Source organism: Oncorhynchus keta, chromosome 22 (genome assembly GCF_023373465.1).
Source record: "Oncorhynchus keta strain PuntledgeMale-10-30-2019 chromosome 22, Oket_V2, whole genome shotgun sequence".
Classification (NCBI taxonomy): domain Eukaryota; kingdom Metazoa; phylum Chordata; class Actinopteri; order Salmoniformes; family Salmonidae; genus Oncorhynchus; species Oncorhynchus keta.
The window spans coordinates 40,851,750-40,873,950 of NC_068442.1; the positions used below are offsets into that span (position 1 = coordinate 40,851,750).

Genomic DNA, 22,201 nt, shown 5'->3' on the forward strand with positions numbered 1-22,201 from the left:
ACAGTCAAACTACAACAACACCACATTAACTCCACTCTATAGCTACTACTGGGTATAAATGTGTAAAACATACTCAGTCATTGAGTTGCAGCTTCGTGAAATGTAGACCACCTGGAACGCGTCCCCATTCTATGGTACTGTAGTTGGATGACGTGGTAACTATACGGAAGTTGTAAACATGGAGGTCCCCACCGCGGACGGCGTGTCTGCACCTCTGCCTGGAAGATGTGCTTTTTACGTGGAAAAGAAAAAACGATACTGCAAAATGATAGTTGGAAGTGGAAAAGCATATTGTGGGGAACATGCTAATGCGGTAAGTAGAGCAGGACACCACCACACTGTTTGACACAACTGTCAAAATATTCCCAGCCACGGCTAGCCCCATAAACTACCCCCTGACCGTGGGGGATTGGTGTAGGTTACTGTTATGGCAACTGAAGATAGCTGACTAAACTCCACTCCATGGTGAATGAAGTTTCAAATTAACTCCACCAACGGAGTGATGCAGAGACCAGGCGAAGTGGAATTAATCTCCGACAACATCGATTCGGCCATAGACTAACAAAATATGGATGAATCAAATGCCGCGTTCATGTGCCAGTCGGAACTAGGGATCTCAAATGTTAGATGCAGTACGTGGATAACTACAACCAAACTCCCCAGTTTCCTAGTTCCGACTAGAACGTGAACTAGACTGTAAAAAAACATGGATAAAGCCATCACCCACCCCATTGTTTCCAAAGAGAATGCTCAGTGGCACATTTGATTATCAGGAAGTAATTTCAGCATGTCACCATCTTACTACGTGGAGGAGTTTTTGGAAACGTTGCATGTACAGTTTGAGTTACTCTAGGATAAGTTTCCTCAACTGGTGTTCCGCAGTCCGAATTTGGCATGCAGGAGGTTTTTATTTGTCCCCACAACTTTTCTAAGCATAAAAGACTAAAAACACCAGGAAATCAGCTTCAAGTGATTTTCATTTAGGAAATATATTCCCAAGTATTCACACACAGAGAGAAACGTGTTTGTATACAAATGTAAGCAAGTTTTGAAATGATCTATATGGGATTCTTGCGGTCAAATTGCAATTTACAAATTATTTGTAGTTACGTTCCGACCCGACCATCGAGTCATAGAAAAAAAAACGGCCCGCGGCTGAACCTAGTTGATGATCCCTGCTCTAGGAAGTGATGTTGCAGGCCAGCTCAGTGCTGCCCCCTCTCATGGAGTAACTCAAGTTGAATGCTGACCAAGGTACTGCAGGCTGGCATTAGCGACGAAAATTATCTTTATAACATTGTCTGTGTATGATTTTAAAGTAATCGGTTCAAATTAGGGATGCACGATATATCAGTGAAGATATCGGAATCAGCCGATATTAGCTAAAAATGGCAACGTCGGTATCCGCCCGATGTCTATATAACGCCGATGTGAAAGCTGACGTACATACCTATATGACGTAATGACGCCACAAAAACAATGTTGTATTACATGTGCAATAGCGTCACTGCTCTGAGCTTCACGACATACTATGGAACATCGTTTGGGTCTTGGCGTGTCAAATAACACTTTGTGTTAAATAAGCTTTTAATTTGACACTTGTCAAATAACACAGTTCTATTATAGAATGCTGTGTGTTCTCAATTTGCACATGCAAGCCAAGCTCCACCACTACTATCAGTAGTACTGTCAAAGCTGTACAAAAAAGTCTGCAAACAAGCCACGAACCCTGCTGCCCAAAGCTAATGTTATAAGCAGCCAGTTAGCTTCATCTGGCTAGTGAGGCTCGACTGGACCAGGTTATATGTTGTGAAGCTTGCCACAATAAGGATTAGGCACAATAGTGGCATTTGTGATTTGCCTTCAAAGTAAAAGTAACCCTTTGAAAGTGATGCCCACAGAAGACAACTGGGAAGAGTTTACGCAAATATGAGCATTGTAGCTCTTATCACAGAACTGTGACTGTGAAATCACCTCCCCAGTCAGCCAATTGTGTATTGATATTCATATTTCACTGTACAGATTTACCTAAGGATTGGGCATCAATGAAATGGGGTATCAGTCTACTCAATACCCAATATATTTTTTCCCAAAGTTATCAGACTCCAAACTATCCACGCAGTATTGTTTTTCCTCTGGAATACTGTACAATAAACATAGGTTGACAATAAATGTGGCTCAATTCACAGTTGTTTCAGTCCCGCAATAAGTGCTACGACACTAATGTTCTCTGGGTGTCACTAAGTAGACTTGATAACCCATGTCATTGACTTTATATAACATTCCAACCTCGTTTTGCATGATCGATTCAATTATGGCATACTTCTACAATTTGTATTAATTTGCATCACTGTCAATTACATATTTTATTTTGAAGGCTAACTGCAAAGTCCACTACTGTGGCTAATTCCTATTGTGGCTAGTTCCACATAGATTGGTCCGACCACCATTAATCAAATAAGAACTGTCTTATAAATTAGGGTTAATTTAGATGACACCTAGCTATATAGTTACAGTTGAAGTCGGAAGATTACATACACTTAGGTTGGAGTCATTAAAACTTTTTTTTCAAACACTCCACAAATGTCTTGTTAACTATAGTTTTTGTAAGTTGGTTAGGACATCTACTTTGTGCATGACACAAGTAATTTTTCCAACAATTGTTTACAGACAGATTATTTTACTGTGTCACAATTCCAGTGGGTCAGAAGTTTACATACAGCAAGTTGACTGTGCCTTTAAACAGCTTGGAAAATTCCAGAAAAAGATGTCATGGCTTTAGAAGCTTCTGATAGGCTAATTGACATCATTTAAAAATATATAATTTATTTGTCACATACACATGGTTAGCAGATGTTAATGCGAGTGTAGTGAAATGCTTGTGCTTCTAGTTCCGACAATGCAGTAACAACCAACGAGTAATCTAACCTAACCATTCCAAAACTACTACCTTATACACACAAGTGTAAAGGGATAAAGAATATGTACATAAAGATATATGAATGAGTGATGGTACAGAACGGCATATATATGTATATACATATGAGATGAGTAATGTAGGGTGTGTAAACAAAGTGGCATAGTTTAAAGTGGCTAGTGATGCATGTATTACATAAAGATGCAGTAGATGATAGAGTACAGTATATACATATACATATGAGATGAATAATGTAGGGTATGTAAACATTATATTAAGTAGCATTGTTTAAAGTGGCTAGTGATATATATTTTACATCAATTTCCATCCATTCCCATTATTAAAGTGGCTGGAGTTGAGTCAGTGTGTTGGCAGCAGCCACTCAATGTTAGTGATGGCTGTTTAACAGTGTGATGGCCTTGAGATAGAAGCTGTTTTTCAGTCTCTCGGTCCCAGCTTTGATGCACCTGTACTGACCTCGCCTTCTGGATGATAGCGGGGTGAACAGGCAGTGGCTCTGGTGGTTGTTGTCCTTGATGATCTTTATGGCCTTCCTGTGACATCGGGTGGTGTAGGTGTCCTGGAGGGCAGGTAGTTTGCCCCCGGTGATGCGTTGTGCAGACCTCACTACCCTTTTTTAATGCGAGTATAGTACCTTTTTTATGACCGGCCTGATGGAAATGGGAAAGAAATGTGAACTTTCCAAATGTCTACAAAACTAAATTTGCTAGACACGGTATCTTTTTGTGTCTGTAAAATTAATTATGCGAGAAATGTTGGTGGAAATGCTTTTATTCGCAAATATGGATATAATAACATATCAAAGTACAATTGGAATCACGTGATGACTTGTGGTCCTCCTACAACTCGTCTGGAAAGCATGCTGTTTATTAGGATACAGATTAAATACATGATGATGACCTTCACAGGGTAGTGAAAGTGCAAGGTGATGAGCTTGATTCTCCTTTCTATTAAATATGCAGGGTTTTATTCAGGTGACATGATCATTGATACTAGGCTGCCGTTTGACAAATACAAATATTCTTGCTCTTTTGTCCATAATAATCTCATGATATAGGCTATAGATGCGCTCTAGCCAACCGCTCAATACTGTATCTGCATTCTTTTGGCTAGAGCCAATTTTTTATAACAAACATTTTTGTGAGAAAACCATCAGTAGAGTTGAAAATGCGATGGAAACCCATTTAACTTGTATTTTATATTCGGTACATGGAATTTAACTGCAAAAGGTATTTTTATGTGCATTACGTCATCACACAGAGCCTTTTCTCTGCACCTTTGTACATTTGATGGAAACCTATTTCATATGTTTTTATGCAGATTTTTGAATATACACATGAAAATCTGCCGCCAATTGGATGAAAACCTAGCTATTAGGAGTGATATACGTTTCATATTGCAACTTCTCCTCTTGTGCTGTGTTTAGGAAAAGGACTGTGAGAAAAAAAGAATACCATGTCCTCTGGATCCAAAACAGTAAGTTGGCACTTGGGAGAGACAAAATCCCAAATTTTAAAAAGGTAAATTGTACCATTTCAGGAGAACCTCTAAATCTATGATTTCATCTGTCTTTGTAGTACTGTATTCGAAGATCTTTTAGCAAAACATCTGAAGAAGTGCAACTCCAGAGAGAAACCCAAACCTGTAAGTTGAATATACACTGAACAAAAATATAAACACAACATGTAAAGTGTTGGTCCCATGTTTCATGAGCTGAAATAAATGATCCCAGAAATTTTTCCAACTCACAAAAAGCTTATTTCTCTCAGATTTTGTGCACAAATCTGTTAGTGAGCATTTCTCCTTTGCCAAGATAATCTATCCACCTGACAGGTGTGGCATATCAAGTAGCTGATTAAACAGCATAATCATTACACAGGTGCACCTTGTGCTGGGGACAAAAGGCCACTAAAACATGTCGTTTTGTCACACAACACAGATGTCTCAAGTTTTGAGGTAGGGTGTAATTGGCATGCTGACTGCAGGAATGTCCACCAGAGCTGTTGCCAGAGAATTTCATGTTTATTTCCCTACCATAAGCCTCCTCCGACGTTGTTTTAGAGAATTTGTCACCACGCCAGCCCTAGACCTCCAACATCCAGCTTCTTCACTTGCAGGATTTTCTGAGATGAATTTCTGCACAATTTGTCAGAAACCGTCTCAGGGAATCTCATCTGCATGCTCGTTGTCCTCACCAGAGTTTTGACCTGACTCGAGTTTGACGTCGTAAACGCTTTTAGTGGGCAAATGCTCACCTTCAATGGCCACTGGTACACTCGAGAAGTGTGCTGTTCATGGATGAATCCCAGTTTCAACTGTACCGGGCAGATGGCGTTGTGTGAGTGAGCTGTTTGCTGATGTCAGTGTTGTGAACAGAGTGCCCCATGTTGGCGGTGAGGTTATGGTATGGGCAGGCATAAGCTACGGACAACGAACACAATTGCATTTTATCGATGGCAATTTGAATGCACAGATACCGTGACGAGATCCTGAGGCCCATTGTTGTGCCATTCATCAGCCGACATCACCTCATGTTTCAGCTTGAAAAAGCACGGCCCTATGTCGCAAGGAAAAGTACACATTTTCATGGAAGATGAAAATGGCCGTTCTTCCATGGCCTGCATACCTACCAGACATGTCACCCATTGAGCATGTTTGGGATGCTCTGGGTCAACGTGTACGATAGCGCGTTCCAGTTCCCGCCAATATCCAGCAACTTCACGCAGCAATTGAAGAGGAGTGGGACAACAATCCACAGGCCACAATCAACAGCCTGATCAACTCTATGCAAAGAAGATGTTAAGCTGCATGAGGTGGTCACACTAGATACTGACTGGTTTTCTGATCCATAACCCTACTTTTTTTTAAAGGTATCTGTGACCAACAGATGCATATCTGTATTCCCCATTTGTTCAGTGTAATTATGAGAATACATACCCAGGTATCTCAAATACATTGGCCTAAATGTCCCTTCTATTAGCCTAAATTGATTAATCTTTCTTTCTCCTATGCAAATGTAGCTGTTCTATGTGCAAGATATTAATGCTGGACCAGCCATTGTTGAGGACACCCTCAAAGATGAGGTAATGTCACAGCACTGAGTCACTAAAGTGACATTATATACGAGAAACTGGGAGTATGTCTTATGAGCAGAACCTTAGAAAGATGCTGACATTACCTACAATAGAGAGACACCATGATTAAGGCCATACTTACATGATTCACTTTTATTTAGGTACCTTTATCAGATCGCAGCAAAGCAGAGTTGAACCTGCTCATAAAAAAACTGAAGACTGCCGTCAAAGGTAAGCAATACCTAACAGCATTCACTGACATGCTGAACATGATTAATCCAATGTGGTGCTTAATGTATGAGCCCCCAATGTTTCTGCAGGGTTCAAATGCAAACATGAAGAAAATATACAATCTCACCCTGCTCTCCATGACGCTTTGAATGATCCAAAGAATGGGGACTCTGCATTCAAACACCTGAAGCAACAGGTACTTTAATTTAATCTCACATGATTTGCATTCATTTATATACATTATCTTTCAATATAAATTAATGTATGATTTGCCTGTTTTAAAAGGCGTCCCTTTTAGGAAACATGGAGGATTTGCACCTGCTTGAACCTAACAGGTGTTTTGTTGAGTTTGGTGCAGGGAAAGGCAAGCTTTCCCACTGGATCCATGTCGCTCTGAAAGCCTATGACGACATCCATTTCCTGCTTGTGGAAAGATCAAGCGCTCGTTTTAAAGTATAACACCACCTGTTAAGCTATGTTTTATCTTTCAACCCGTTTATACATAAAGTGATGTATTTGGCTGTGCACACATCTTCACTGTTAAGTAATTGTCCCCCCAATTCATTCTCATTCAGGTAGATGGCAAACACCAGAATTCTGATACCAAATTTGAAAGACTACAAGTGGATATTCAGCACCTTGATTTGCGTAAGTAACTACATTTAAAAGACACATTTTAATTTGAATAATATTTATTCACATTAAACAGTCAATCAGTTATCATGTAAAATACGTCATCACATACAGGCACCCTACCCTGTTAGTGTTTTCTGGAGGTGAAGTGGATTATACTTTTCAACACAGTGAAAGAGATGCCACACCCTCTAAAAATGTACCCGATGAGATCACCCTTCAAACACAAGTTGGCACTGACAAATTGCCTGAAAAGCACACTTATATATTATGAAGATTAGAAGGATTTGTACAGCCAAGTACATAGTTGATTTAAGAATTGAACAAAGCATTAGCAGGCACGTTGAGTTGAGCTTTTCTGAAACCTTTTCCTGTTATTTGCCTTTTAGGTAAAGTTCCTCTCCTCCAAGAAAAGGGACTTCCAGTGGTTGGAGTGGGCAAACACTTGTGTGGCGCAGCAACAGGTAAGACCAGGCACTACATCTCTGAGTACTAGGTCTCACCAGGGGGAAAGATCTTGTACTGGAATCTTGAATGGTGTTGAATTTTGAAAGGCAACATAGAAGTGGTTCCAAAAAGAATAGTTATTGATTAATGCGTCTTTGAGTCACTCCTTACTCATTAACCTCCACCGCACTGAATAGACCTTGCTCTTCAATGCCTACTGGGCAGCTCAGAGACTGCGCCCCATGGGATCAAAGATCAGCCACCCAGCAAGCGCTCAAAGCTCCAGCAGCAGCCTGGAGAGTCTACAGGACCGGAGCTTCAGCCCATTCCCAGGGTGGCAGGGGAGACAGCTGCCGGCCAGGAGCTGAGGGTGGGTGGGGTGGCCATCGCCTTGTGCTGCCACCACCGCTGTGACTGGAGGCATTATGTAGGCAAGGAGTTCTTCAAGGAGAAAGGACTTGGTGCCTCTGAGTTCGCTGCCTTCCTGCGCATGTCAAGTTGGGCGACCTGTGGCTCGAGACAAGCGAGACAGACCTCTCCACCACAAGGTCAAACTGACCAAACATTTGAGGAAGAGGAGCACGAGGCGACAGAAGAGGCTGAACTAGACAGCTTGGAAGGGTGAGTATTGAGCTGTAGAGACATACATTTCACCCATGTTGCATAGTCATTGTAACAGACTGAAGACCTGTCGTCACATTGTGTCCAACATAAACCTCAATTGCTTCATCTTTTTTCTTCTTCTGTACTATTAGAGTGTTGAATGCTGAGGACCGTGAACACATAGGACGCCTGTGCAAGCTGCTGATTGACCAGGGCAGGGTTCACTTCCTGCAGCAGAAGGGATTTGACTCCCGCCTACTCTACTACACCAGCTCAGATGTTTCTCTAGAAAACGTGTTGCTGACTGCACTTCCCGCCTCGCGGTGAAAATAAATTCCATTGACAGTGCAACCTGCACGGTGCACAGGCAGCACAACTCTCTATTTTGAGCAGTGCTATTTAGCTTGATACTTTTCCTCTTTTTTTTAAGCCCAAGAAAGCAAGAAACCTGTTTGCACTTACAGAAAACATTACACTGGTAACAGAAGAAAACAGACTGTTAACAAGGCAAAAAGCTCAGGACATAGCAGACAAGACTATGGTTGGAGTCAATTCCATTTAAAGTTTAGTCATTTAATTTTTGTAAATTTATTTTTAAAATGTCCAGGAAATTAAGTGGATTTGACAAGTTAGATTTCCCAAAAAGAGAAATAAATGCTTAAAAGGACATGCTTGACAAGACCAGGCAGTCACCACACGGAAGACGAGACGTTGTCCACAACAGACAAGGCAGGAACCGGCAGAGGCCAACATGAATGACTGCTACAGTAGGTCACAGTAACAGTGCAGATTCTGCCACAGCTTCAAGGGTCACATTTAGTTCTGAGGTGTAGTTTGACTCAGGTGCTGAAACAGACATTTCAAAAGGACAGTATCATTAAAGAGCAATTCCGGGGGTCTACAAAAATGCAAATACCTTTTGGCACGATTTGTTCCAGGAACAATTAGTAATATCCCTCATAAATATTCATAGTAGTCAGCGAATGACAACGTGTCTTTGGAAGCTAGCGAGTGAGTCAAACTGCACTAGATGGCACCGTACAGAACGTAACGTTAGGTGGATGAGTTGAGGACTTTTCTCACCTCTTGGGACTGACTGGGAGTGGTACCGTTAGCTTGTTTGCCTACTTAGTTTTTCTGCGTGGATTAAACTTGAATAAACTTTTCAATAATGTGTCAGCTTACCCTGCTATTAGTCAACAGATCACCATACAGTTCAAGTACATATTTGTTGGTACATACGATTTACACGATGCATATTTAGCATGGCGTTAACTCTTTTCCGTGCCTCCTGGCAGTAGACGCGCATGAAATCTCGGCCAAACATCTCTCTGTCATCCTCATCCTCAGATTTATTCGGGGCAGCTGGCAGCTCCACTTCATATGTTAGAGGGTTGTCTCTGAAATTCACAAACCTGCAAGTATAGCGAACATGATGAATGAAGATTAATTTGTTTTGATATAAAATACATTGATGGAAATCTTTTGCTAGTTTTAATATGAATATAAAGCTTTTGGAAATACAATTAATGACTCATGGCTTACGTATTTGTTTACCCGCTTTTATTAAGTTAATTGTTGCCGATCTGGGCCAATACATTTGTTTGTCTACAGCCCACTCATCCCCAAAACAACCAATAGCTCCCACCCCTAGACATGGCACTCACCTGAGGTTGTTCATGTCCTCCATCATTGAGGGAATGTCATGTAGCTTATTGTTGCTAAGCACCAGCGTGTCCAGGCTTCGCATGTAACAGATGTTGTCAGGCAGGAACTCCAGTTCGTTCCTCTGCAGCCACATAGTATGCAGATTCTCCATTCTGGACAGAGCAAGCACATATGTATGTAGTTTTTTTCTCTTGTGTATTTCTATCGAAATGCTGTGCTTGGATATATGGTTATGGTAGATGTGTGTAAGCCTACCTGTGGATGTCATGTGGTAAGCTCTGCAGCCGATTTCCACCCATATCCAACCATTCCAGGGCAGGCAGACTCACCACACTCTCTGGGATCTCTGTGAACTGGTTCATGGAGAGATCCAAGTGGCAAAGCTTCTTCAGGTTGCTAATCTGAGGACAACAGAACGGGAAATTAGCACAGCGAGGGACAAGCACATGAATCATCATGTACCTAGAAGGTTCCAATAAAGGAATATATTGTAATGACCTGACTAGATCATAAATGAACAATTGTCCAGACAGAGGCTTGAGTTTGCGAATTGACGGTTTATTAAACCAACTTTACACAGGCTACTGTTTGGGCCGTAGCACACGCCAAAATAGATGACAGATAACCCACAAGCCAATCGTGACCTTCTCTTGTGAAGCCCAGACGTAAGAGAGAGAGAACAAAGGCTGAACCTGGTCTTAACTTCCAATGCTCCACCCCCCTCCACGCCACTCCGCCAACCACCAGGATGCCCGGCATCAGAACATTCCAGGCATTCCCGTGATTGGCAGATAGCAGGTTGATTGACATGTCGGACCCCGCGAACACCGGGTACTGGTCAGTACAACACAACCACCTCCTAGCCTAACACATAACACACAGCTGTCTGTGCGGGTCGCTACAATATATATATTTTTTAAATATATAGATTTTTTTTGAAACACTACTTCATATTCATCATCTCCAGCACCACCCCAACATCAACATATGTGAAAATGGAACGTTTCTATGTTTTGTAGTAAAAAATATTGAGAAAGATAAGCGTTTCCAATGACATCAACAAATTAGTAGGCAATGCCTACTCACAACTGGTCAAAATCACACGATGCACACCGATGATGTCATTGGAAATACTTACATTCCTATATCCTTTTAATTACAGAACATAAAAAAGCACAATTTTCACATATGTTGATGGTGGGGTGGTGCTGGAGAGAATGAATATGAAGTTGAAAAATTGTTTAATTTCCCTTTAACGTTAAACCAACAATCATGGCATGTTGGGTACCTCTGAAGGCAGCTCGTCAAGGTCCCTGTTCATTGCCAGCTCCAGTTTCTCCAGGTTCTCACAACAGCCCAGTTCTTCTGGAACACTTTGCACTCTATTGTAGCTCACCAGCAGCTCCCTTAGCCTGGTCAGTTTACCTAGAGAGGGAAAGCTACACAGTAGGTCATGTGTTCTGACATGAAGCACAAGTCATCACCCACTGGGCACAGACGTCAATTCAATGTCTATTCCATGTTGGTTCAACATACTTTCAATGAAATTAAGTGGACACTACTTTGATTCAACCAGTGTGTGCCCAGTGGGCAGCGTCTGTGATACATTCATTGAGGGGATGTTACATGTAACTGGTTTACTGACCAATCTCTTTTGGGATCTCTGTGATGGCATTTCGGGACAGGTCAAGAACAAGCAGATTCTCAAAGCTGGAAACGAAGCGGGGGATTGTCTGTAGTCCAACCCTGTGAAGCTGCCACTCCATGAGTTGAGGAAAGTGAACCAAGGCTTGAGGCAAAGTCTGTCAAAGAAGAGTATTCAACATAAAAAAAGGTTATCTGGTGCTATGCTTGTCAATTTTCCCCAAAAGTAGAGTTTGTGTAAAAACACTTGCTGTTCTATTTTGATGACAATCATACGGCATAGAGTTAAGATGACGGAAGGTACCTTCCATTCTTCTTTCTCTATCCTTAAAATGACACGTCCTTCCTCTGTCACCACCTTCTCTTTCAGCTTGGCCAGTATAATCCGATCTTCCCAGTTATGTCTCACCCTTTGGTATAGATGTAGAGCAATACGTCATAGACAGGTCCAAGTTATCTCAGTGGGTTTGGTCTCATTCACTTTCTATTAAGATGATGAAGGATAAATATCACTCACCTACCTACACCGGCCCGTTGTTCTTGTTGCTTCTGCAGATCTTGTTTCGTTTTCTTAATTCTAGTCTCCCAAAGGGACTTGATAGAGCTGACGGAGCCACTACACACTGCCACCCCGGTCATGGTGACCCTACACCAACTGTACAAACAGCTCCCAAAAAAGTCTAAACTCAAAACAGGACTGGAGTCTGGTTGATCACTGCTTCCCTTAATTAGCTGGACAGAGCTAGACAAGGACAGATGCAGGAAATTCTCTGCTCAGATGTATTCACTGCAGAAGGAAACTCACTCATAATGATGATTGATAACATAAGATTATGTAGCCTGTTTTTTATTTGGATCTTCATTCATCTTCCATATCAAGAGGAGATTACTCTTTCACATAATTGACAAAAATGATGAAATACATCTGTCGCACCAAATGGACTGTAAAGTTCAGGGAAGCACGAACACAATGTGCGAGTTCAAAAACGATTGGAGCAAAGCTGTAGTAGTCCTGTAAGAAATGGTAAAATAGTACTTTCTAGATTGGACAAATTTGCTTCAAGAAAACCCTTGTAATAAATTCCTCACAAATCTCTTCAGTGTATTCCATTGTGTTGATGGAATAACTTCTTTGCTTTGAAAATCTTGTAACAGAGTAGCAATAGACCTCTTCCCATGTCTGTCACTGGTGATGAAACGTGACCCTAAAGGAGGTCTAATTTTAGTCGGGTGGAACACTGAAAATAGTGTTGGTGGTCACATGCTAAACTTGACACATGGACTTCTGTCTCCCCTGACAACACATACCTTCAGGAGACGGTAGAAAGAATAGAGTGAAATAGTTTGTGGTGGAAAACCTTCAATGTCCATGCAACATGTTTGTCCTCTGTTTAACAGGGAGTGAAATAAGAGTCATTTAGGATCAGTTCTATTTGTTTCAAAATCTGAAAGACAGACTAAAAGATTGAGCAATGGTCAATGGAAAGATGGTTACATTTTAAATAGACTGTAGGCCTATGTGATCTATAGACCTTTTAATAGCCATAAGTAAATACTGGAAATGTTCAACCTGTACTTCTCTCCCATGCTTTACTTTCAGGTTTGGTGACAACTTTTCAGTTTCCGATAGATAAGGGCAGTCAAACTCATTCCATGGAGGGCCTAGTGCAAGGTTCGGACCAGATTTGCACCCCCCCCAAAAAAAAAAAATATTATTTCATTATTATTGGACAAAAAATACTCTAAAAACACCAGCAAAATTGTGATTTTAATTTTTAAATACTGTTCCAAATGATTCCCAACATAGAGATATGTGCTCGTATACAAATCTAAGCAAGGTTACACATTATGGTTCAGTCACATATTGTATGTTTGGGCTTCTTGTGGTGAATTTGCAGGATTAGAAATTATTAGCAATTCTGTTAAAGAACAAAATTGTCCCACGGCTGAATCAATACTGAACAAAAAAATGAACGCAACATGTAAAATGTTGGTCCCATGTTTCATGAACTAAACTAAAAGATTCCAGAAATGTTCCATATGCACAAAAAGCTCATTTCTTTCAAATGTTGTGTACAAATTTGTTTACATCCCTGTTAGTGAGCATTTCTCCTTTGCCAAGATAATCCATTCAGCTGACAGGTGTGGTATATCAAGAAGCTGATTAAACAGCATGATCATTACACAGGTGCACCTTGTGCAGGGGACAATAAAATGGCACTCTAAAATGTATTATGTATAAATGTATATTATTATTATTATTATATTATAAAATGTGCAGTTTTGTTTAACAACACAATGCCACAGATGTCTCAAGTTGAGGGAGCGTGGAATTAGCATGCTGACTGCAGGACAGTCCACCAGAGCTGTTGCCAGAAAATTTGTTTAATTTCTCTACCATAAGCCATCTCCGTCATTTTAGAGAATTTGGCTGTACGTCCAACCATCGTCACAACTGCAGACCACGTGTAACCACGCCAGCCCAGGACCTTCACATCCCTCTTCTTCAACTGCGGAATCGTCTGAGGGGGTATTTCGGTCTGTAATAAAGCCCTTTTGTTGAGAAACTCATTGGCTGGGCCTGGCTCCCCTATGCCCTCCCAGGCCCGTACCTTTGCCCAGTCATGTGATATCCATAGATCAGGGCCTAATGCATTTATTGAAATTGACAGATTTCCTTATGTACTGTAACTCAGTAAAACCTTTGAAATTGTTGCATTTATATTTTATTTCAGTATAGTTGATCCCTGTCCTAGTGTCTGCTGTTTTTTTCCTTTCAATGAAAACCTAGGACTCTGTTCAATCTGTATTGACGAAGCGTTACAGAATCTAAGGTCATTTCCAAATTGAGCTGACATACATAGCTGTAGATCGATTAAGAGAAAACCCGCAGACCCTCTGCCCTTCATTCATAGAATGAGATTGACACGTGATATAGATAAATGAAAGGCTTTATTTTGCCAAAATAATGAGCTTCGCGAGTCTTGGGGAACATATAATGCACAACACAAGAACAAAGCTTTACACATTAAATGTATTAAACTTGTTTTCAGGATTCACACTATCAGAAAGAACAGTGGTTGTCGAGTCAGTCTGGCATTTCTCCTGTCCCGTCAAATAATACAATCTCCCTTAAGTACCGAGAGATCACAGTACACATTCCCCCAAAATCCTACACTAGGTGTTCACTTCCAACCATCATTTTTTAAAGCAATACATTATCTGACAGCAATAAAAGCAGACTAACAGATAAATTTATCAAACTAACAATTGTGGAGCTATTGTAGGAGCCTTATGTCCACTCATAGCAGATGTGTACACTCACAAGTGCGTGTTGTGCAATGATGCTTTTCAAGGGGAATCACTAAATCACACACTCTTGAAAAGAGCTTTCTAGTGTTGCTGAGGGAATGTGTGGGGCCATAAAAAAAATAAAGACAAGCCCTTGCACCTTTAAGGTTATTCCCTGGTTTCGGCACCAATACCCTTAAAGGTGCAGGGCCTTTTTTTACAGAGCCATACAGTATTTCAGGAATAGAGTAGGTTTACTAAAGGTCTGTTTTCCAACATTCAGCAAAAAGCGCTACTGTTCCTAACCATCCTATGTCAGTAAGGCAACCGGAAGAGAGAAATAAAACTAAGGCAACACACAAAGATAAAACAGCCTGCAACTTGATATTAGTTTCACAATGTTGAGTAGTAGGTAACTTGTAGTGTCTGTGGCATGTGCAGCCATTCATATTCTGAGGAAGAAAGGTTTTGTAAGGCCAAGGAGGCAGGAGCAGTATGGGGACCAGTAACACCCAGTCAATGTGACTACCCAGAGAGTCAGAGTACAGTAGACCATTTTCACATAATCATGGTGACTGGTTTTGCGTCTCAGAGCTGCATTCAGAGGAGGCCGTCCAGGGTGCCGCAGGCTCATTTTAGGTCCAGGACCATTGATGCTGGGTTCTCCAGGTAGTCCCTCCACAGGTTCGAGAACCGCGCCATTGTGGCCCCGTCGATGATCCGGTGGTCTGCCGACCAGCTGACATTCATGATGTGAGCTTTCACCACCTCGTCCCTTGAGTTAAACCTCGGTAGGACCTGAAAGGGGCATGAACATGTCAGATTATTATTCATAAAGCAATCAAGACATACATAACCACCAAATAAATATAATGTAACAAGTACAGAGGGAGTCATGAGGCTCAGTCAGGCATCTGTATCGTGTCTGCACCTCCCAGTCAGCCAGACACATACCCACTGAGCTAAAAACCAACACTCAGCTCCCATTATCAGCCGAGTTCCGTACCCCTGTGCTTCTCACCATAGCCATCATGGATAACATAGAGTTGAAGTTCGAAGTTTACATACTCTTAGGTTGGAGTCATTAAAACTTGTTTTTCAACCACTCCACAAATTTCTTATTAAACTAGTTTTGGTAAGTCGGTTAGGACATCTACTTTGTGCGTGACAAGTAATTTTTCCAACAATTGTTAACACACAGATTATTTCCCTTATAATTCAATGTATCACAATGCCAGTGGGTCAGAAGTTAACAAACACTAAGTTGACTGTGTCTTTAAACAGCTTGGAAAATTCCATAAAATGTCATGGCTTTAGAAGCTTCTGATCGTGTAAATGACGTAATTTGAGTCATTTGAAGGTGTACCTGTGGATGTATTTCAAGGCCTATCTTCAAACTCAGTGCCTCTTTGCTTGACATCATAGTAAAAATCAAAAGAAATCAGCGAAGACCTCAGCCAAGAAAAAGTTGTAAACCTCCACAAGTGTGGTTCATCCTTGGGAGCAATTTCATCTGTACAAACAATAGTACGCAAGTATAAACACCATGGGACCACACAGCCGTCACACCGCTCAGGAAGGAGACGCATTCTGTTTCCTAGAGATGAACGTACTTTGTGCGAAAAGTGCAAATCAATCCCAGAACAACAGCAAAGGACCTTGTGAAGAAGCTGGAGGGAACAGGTACAAAAGTATCTATAGCCATGTTAAAACGAGTCCTATATCGACATAACCTGAAAGGCCACTCAGCAAGGAAGAAGACAGCTCCAAAACCACCATAAAAAAGCCAGACTACGGTTTGCAACTGCACATGGGGACAAAGATCATACTTTTTGGAGAAATGTCCTCTGGTCTGATGAAACAAAAATAGAACTGTTTGGCCATAATGACCATCATTATGTTTGGAGGAAAGGGGGGAGGCTTGCAAGCAGAAAAACACCATCCCAACCGTGAAGCACGGGGGTGGCAGCATCATTTTGTGGGGGTGCTTTGCTCCAGGAGGGACTGGTGCACTTCACAAAATAGATGGCATCATGAGGGGAAATTATTTGGATGTATTGAAGCAACATCTCAAGACATCAGTTGAAGCTTGGTCGCAAATGGGTCTTCCAAATGGACAATGACCCCAAGCATACTTCCAAAGTTGTGGCAAAATGGCTTAAGGACAACAAAGTCAAGGTATTGGAGTGGTCATCACAAAGCCTCAATCCCATAGAAGATTTGTGGGCAGAACTGAAAAAGCGCGTGCGAGCAAGGAGGCCGACAAACCTGACTCAGTTACAGGAATGGGCCAAAATTCACCCAACTTATTGTGGGAAGTTTGTGGAAGGCTACCCGGAACATTTGATCCAAGTTAAACAATTAAAAGGCAATGCTACCAAATACTAATTGAGTATGTAAACTTCTGAGCCACTGGGAATGTGATGAAAGAAATAAAAGCTGAAATAAATCATTCGCTCTGCTATTATTCTGACATTACACATTCTTAAAATAAAGTGGTGATCCTAACTGACCTAAAACAGGGAATTTTTACTGGGATTAAATGTCAAGAATTGTGGACCACCGAGTTTAAATGTATTTGGCTAAGGTGTATGTAAACTTCAGACTTCAACTGTAGCTGATAAAGTCATTTAGGATTCACAAACCTGGATCTTTCCCAGAGCGCCAATCGCCACCTCTGGAGGCAAAATCACTGGCTTTGCATACGTGCCTCCAATCTGATTCAAGGGAATACACAGGTACATGACATGTAAATACTGAACAAGCGACCCATGCAAGCATAGGAAACAAATAATGCAGTAGCTAGCAGTCAATTACTATTCAAGTAAGCATTACTAGATGAATACCACAAAGCCCAACCAGTTTGATTTATCAGTATTACTTAACAAGCGCATCCTCCCAGCTTTAGCATTAGTTTCTCCCAAGGCCCCCAAACCCCACCCCCTCTCACCGAGCCAATGTTGGAGAGGGTGAAGGTGCCTCCTGTGAGGTCGGCCGTGCCCAGCTGGCCCGTGGTGCCCAGAGTCTGCAGGCGGTTGAGCTCCACGGCAATCTCAAACACACTCAGCATCTGCACATTCTTCACATTGGGTACCAGCAGACCCCGGCTCGTGTCCATGGCCAGGCCAATGTTGTGGGACACCTGGTTGGAGGAGACGAAAAAGAAGCTGACCCAGTTTGGGTTCTCAATCTTTTCGACGGGGGGGGGTCTGAGAAGTTTAAACACTCTTCATGTTCATGTTAATGATTCCTTCTATTTCTACCGTCCAGAATTGTGCTCGCCGTGATCAAGCACAAATACACAATGCATTTGAATATTTTGATGCGTCATTATCTATAATAACACTGCAATATCTAGAGCTGGGGGACCTTCCGGCAGCCTTACCTTGTAGGTGATGTTCTGAACAGCCTCGTCCACCGAGGCGTTGAGGATGGGGAAACGGAGTAGGCCCAGAGAAGCAGCCTGCTCAAACAGACAAGATATTTATCACCATCACAACAAACAGACTATTTCTCCAAATCCTCCAACATAGTCCTTTTGGTATGGTATGGGGCGGCAGGTAGTCTAGTGGTTAGAGCGTCGGACTAATAACCGGAAGGTTGCAAGATCGAATCCCTGAGCTGACAAGGTAAAAATCTGTCGTTCTGCCCCTGAACAAGGCAGTTAACCCACTGTTCCTAGGCCTTCATTGAAAATAAGAATTTGTTCTTAACGAACTTGCCTAGTTAAATAAACTTTTAAAAATGGCATGATGCATCCCACTGCATCATGAGACTTATGACACCTGTTGCAGTGAGGTTGCTCTCCAGTCATAACAGAAGCCATTTAAGCCGTTTAATTTGTCATAATAATAATAAGTCATTTGGCATGGGTGGTCATAAACTGACATGAGCTTATAACACTCATTCCAATGTCATAACAATCATGCCAAATAAAGTGTTATAGTGCCACCTTGCCACCTCACTATAACACTTTATTTGGCATGATTGTTATGACATTGAAATGTGTTATAAGCTCATGTCAGTTTATGACCACCCATGCCAAATGACATATTATTATTATTATGACAAATTAAATGGATTCTGGTGTTAAAAGTTTATTGAACTAGGCAAGTCGGTTAAGAACAAATTCTTATTTTCAATGACGACCTAGGAACAGTGGGTTAACTGCCTTGTTCAGGGGCAGCTTGACACCCAAATGTCACCTCACAACATCATTATATTATGTCAGGAGTCAAAGTTCACCTTGATGAAGAAGGGCATGTAGCTGAGCTTGACACCACGAGCCTCTGACAGGCCCTTCAGCTCCTTGCGCAGCTGTACCAGCCTGGTCAGGTTCACCTCATCACAGTACCCAAAGTGGGGAATTTTCAAGGCGGCAGTCATGGTCTTTACCATCGCTTTGTGGAAACCTGGTCGTTCCAAGGAATACAATGGGAAAAAGGGATCACCCATAGTGATTATTATGTGAATCAGAGATGTATCCCAGAAAGCAAATACATGTACTGGAAGCATTAACCATCTCTGTAAAACTGCCTCTACCTTTCAGGGGCTCAGTGCTGTCCGTGCCCGAGAAGACAGGCCTGGAGATTGCAGGGAGCGGAACACTTGGTGGGAACTTTGCCTTGGGCTTGACACCCGAAGAGGGGGCGGATGCTGTGGGAAGTGGAGGCTGAATCTCGTGGAATGGGGTCAGGGGTAAGATGGCCCCTGTCTGTTTGGCCAGGAAGTTGAGGATGTCCTCTTTGAGGATCCGTCCGTCTCTCCCCGTTCCGACCACTTCACTCAGCTTTATCTGAGAAGGAGTAATGAGACAGACAGGTGAACATGAGGTACAGGAATAATGGGGAGTGGCAATGAGGTAAAAGGACAGACAGGTGGACATTAGTGTGGTGGGGGTCGATACACTTACATATCGCAATGTTATTTATTTGTTTTATATATATTTTTACTGTAGATAGCTGTAGTTGGCGCTAGTCGGCTGCACCTGTGCCAAAACTGCGGTATTTTCCTACCTATAACTTGTGGTCTATCTTCTTTTTAAACAGTGAGACACCATGTTTTCAGCAGTTATTTTCCTGACTGATCAAAACTAATTTTCTCATGCTCTCTTGTCTCTTTGTAGTAGAACATATAGTGAGCAATATGTTTGGAACATCATATTGCAATCCATATCAGCACCTTGGTATCGTGATAACATCATATGGTCCCTGGCAATTCCCAGCCCTAGTGGACATCCACAAAATCCTGCACACCCATTAGCTCTCTAGGATGAGCATTGGTACCACTGGTTAAAGGGGCAGTGTGCTGCTATACTTTGTGTTGACAGTGTGTGTATGTTTTAATAACTCACATTGTTCTCCATAGCTAAACGACGGACTGCAGGGGTGGCCTGGGTCTTGTGTCCCTTGATTTCCTGGTGTGTGTGCTCATCGTGTGACATTGCCGGGGTCTCCACAACATCCTCCTCATGGGCCACCTCTGAAAGATTGACCACCAAGTCACCATCACCACCAACCAATGGGAGTCCATGTTGTTTTCGGACTTCCAGATATTCTGTTGTGTTTATACATTTGTATTTTTATGATGAACGGTAATATAAAAAGGTAAAGGAAATGGCTTCAATGTTTCCAGTTCCAACTGTTCTGAAAATGTTCACTGTCAGCGACTTCATACATAAGAAGTTGGGAGATTCCCATTACTCTAGTGTTGGTGCCCTACCTACCCGGACCGGACTCTGTCTCGATATCCACCAGCGCTGTGCCCACTAAGGCTGTAGCATCCACCTCATAGTAGAGCTTTTTAATGACACCGTCATAGCGACTTGTGATGGTAACAGATGCCTTGTCACTCTGTACCTCACAGATGCTGTCAAACTGAGACACCTTGTCTCCCTCCTTTACATACCTATGGGAAGAGAAAGAGACATTGAACCCTAACAAAATATGTATCTTGGAGCAGCAAATCTTGGAGCAGCAAAGCCCTGTATTAATTGAACTTGTGTGCCTTCTAGTGGCAACTCTTATAAAAACCTAATTCATAAAAAAGTGGTGTACCATATTTTGAAAACATACCATTCCTTCACAGTCACCTCCATGATGCCCTCACCAATATCTGAAAGTTTGAATGGCAGAATTGGTCCTGGTGTGACTGTAAAAAGAACAAGTGATCATTAAAACAACATTAATTATTTAGCCTATAACTTCCACATAGCCTTATGTCTATGACATCTGTTGTAATAGAACTGAATTATTTAAAATAAAATATTTTTAACATAATTTGAACCTGTAAGATTGATTGTTTACAGCCTGTGTGTACACTGTCAACAGCGTTCTTACTTATTGGGCTAGTTCGCTTTGAATGGTACAATGCCCGGGTGGTTGGAGATTTAATTTAAGGACCAAGGGAATGGTCTAAAAAAAAGCAAACCCACACCCCAGCACCGGGCCGTGCAAAAAGAGCACGCCTCAGTTGGAATATACTGTTAGTGCAGAAGCCTACTCACCATTACTAGAGCGGAATAACCTAGTGCTGCACAGCTGAGGGATGAAGACAGAATGGGGATGGAGGGTGTAGTCTGGTCGGCCAGTTTGGACCCTGGAGCAGCAAGGCTTGTGCCGGTGTTCCAAAATCTGGGATGATAAACATTGACAATAAAGAGATCCATGTCATTACCATTAATTTGATGGGGTTGGACACTGCGGGAGCTCGCTACTTCTATACACAGCATCTTTAGTTATTATATAGCATGACTGTTGGGTAGCTATCAAAAGTTAACTAGATGCAAAGCAAGTTAAGTTATTTATTATCTAACCTATTTAACATCCAACAAAGTTAAATCGTCAATCCCAAAGTGTTGTAGCCATTCATGGCTAAATTGTTTATCAAAGTTACTTTATCTAACGTTAACTGGAAACTTGTTGAAAAGACATTGTAACCATTGGCATTCATGTTCAATTCTGTCATCACACACAACGTCAAGAGTTTGAGTCAATTTGTTGGCTAGCTACATAGTTTGGCTAATAGTAGCGAGCAGATAGCATTTTTTTGTCAATACAAAGCAATGTCGAAACATTTAATTTCAATCCCACCGTAGTGGTGGACTAACGTTAGCCATTCAGCTAGGTAGCTTGTTTGCTAGCAGCTGCATGGGTAAAGTCTCTATATTGAGGTATAGTGGCAGGTTTTCTAAACGTATGATACTTGTGCATCATCAACTATTTATGCAAAGCTTTCAGGTGGGGATTAACATTTGGAAAAACTCAAACAAACATACCAAGCGTCTCATAAATGTGAATGAGCCTCTAGTAAATGCCGCCATCTTTGTTTCCTTTCGGATCTGACGGACAATGCACACCCCTTTCAATGGCCAATCGGAGATCAATCACAAATAGGGCAGCGTGAAGGGATTGTCCACTCCTAAATAGAAAACAAGTCAGTTTTGACTGGACTAGTAGTCCACTAGTACATTCTGGACTGCTAGTCCAGTCAAAATAACTAAATTGATGTTCCATTTACCTTGGCTGTTTGATTCACTAAGAAAGTTCCTTAACACTTTATTTGAGGGGATGTTGATAATACATTCATTATCCATAACACATACGCAGTACAACCAAATATATGTTTAACTAACCCAAAATAGTTCATATGTGTCGTTTACAGTGGGAGCATA

At 41.6% G+C, this 22,201-nt stretch overlaps 3 protein-coding genes and 1 non-coding gene across 4 annotated transcripts; 1 reads left to right on the forward strand and 3 right to left on the reverse strand.

The window, feature by feature from the left end:
- The first annotated feature begins 44 nt into the window (after positions 1-44).
- trmt13 (tRNA methyltransferase 13 homolog) lies at positions 45-9,452 on the forward strand. The gene is made up of 11 exons (XM_035799053.2): positions 45-313; positions 4,365-4,414; positions 4,516-4,582; positions 5,959-6,021; positions 6,174-6,243; positions 6,333-6,439; positions 6,529-6,696; positions 6,819-6,891; positions 7,266-7,340; positions 7,521-7,944; positions 8,079-9,452. The coding sequence occupies exons 1-11, from the start codon at positions 179-181 to the stop codon at positions 8,251-8,253; spliced, it is 1,407 nt and encodes a 468-aa protein (XP_035654946.1). The 5' UTR covers positions 45-178; the 3' UTR covers positions 8,254-9,452.
- Positions 8,624-12,802, reverse strand: lrrc39 (leucine rich repeat containing 39). Its single transcript, XM_035799054.2, has 8 exons — positions 11,756-12,802; positions 11,543-11,648; positions 11,240-11,396; positions 10,883-11,019; positions 9,850-9,995; positions 9,594-9,746; positions 9,169-9,341; positions 8,624-8,772 (listed from the first exon to the last, which is right to left on the reverse strand). The coding sequence occupies exons 1-8, from the start codon at positions 11,875-11,877 to the stop codon at positions 8,699-8,701; spliced, it is 1,068 nt and encodes a 355-aa protein (XP_035654947.1). The 5' UTR covers positions 11,878-12,802; the 3' UTR covers positions 8,624-8,698.
- A 1,371-nt stretch (positions 12,803-14,173) lies between these two features.
- Positions 14,174-21,948, reverse strand: LOC118401497 (lipoamide acyltransferase component of branched-chain alpha-keto acid dehydrogenase complex, mitochondrial-like). Its single transcript, XM_035799055.2, has 11 exons — positions 21,806-21,948; positions 21,035-21,161; positions 20,604-20,679; positions 20,255-20,436; positions 19,883-20,010; positions 19,072-19,324; positions 18,775-18,941; positions 17,915-17,992; positions 17,480-17,671; positions 17,175-17,246; positions 14,174-15,327 (listed from the first exon to the last, which is right to left on the reverse strand). Exons 1-11 carry the CDS (start codon positions 21,848-21,850, stop codon positions 15,160-15,162), a joined length of 1,488 nt encoding a protein of 495 aa, XP_035654948.1. The 5' UTR covers positions 21,851-21,948; the 3' UTR covers positions 14,174-15,159.
- LOC118401616 (small nucleolar RNA SNORD94) lies at positions 15,427-15,559 on the reverse strand. The gene has a single exon (XR_004829308.1). It is a non-coding gene; the product is annotated as a small nucleolar RNA SNORD94 (small nucleolar RNA).
- Positions 21,949-22,201: the final 253 nt, after the last annotated feature.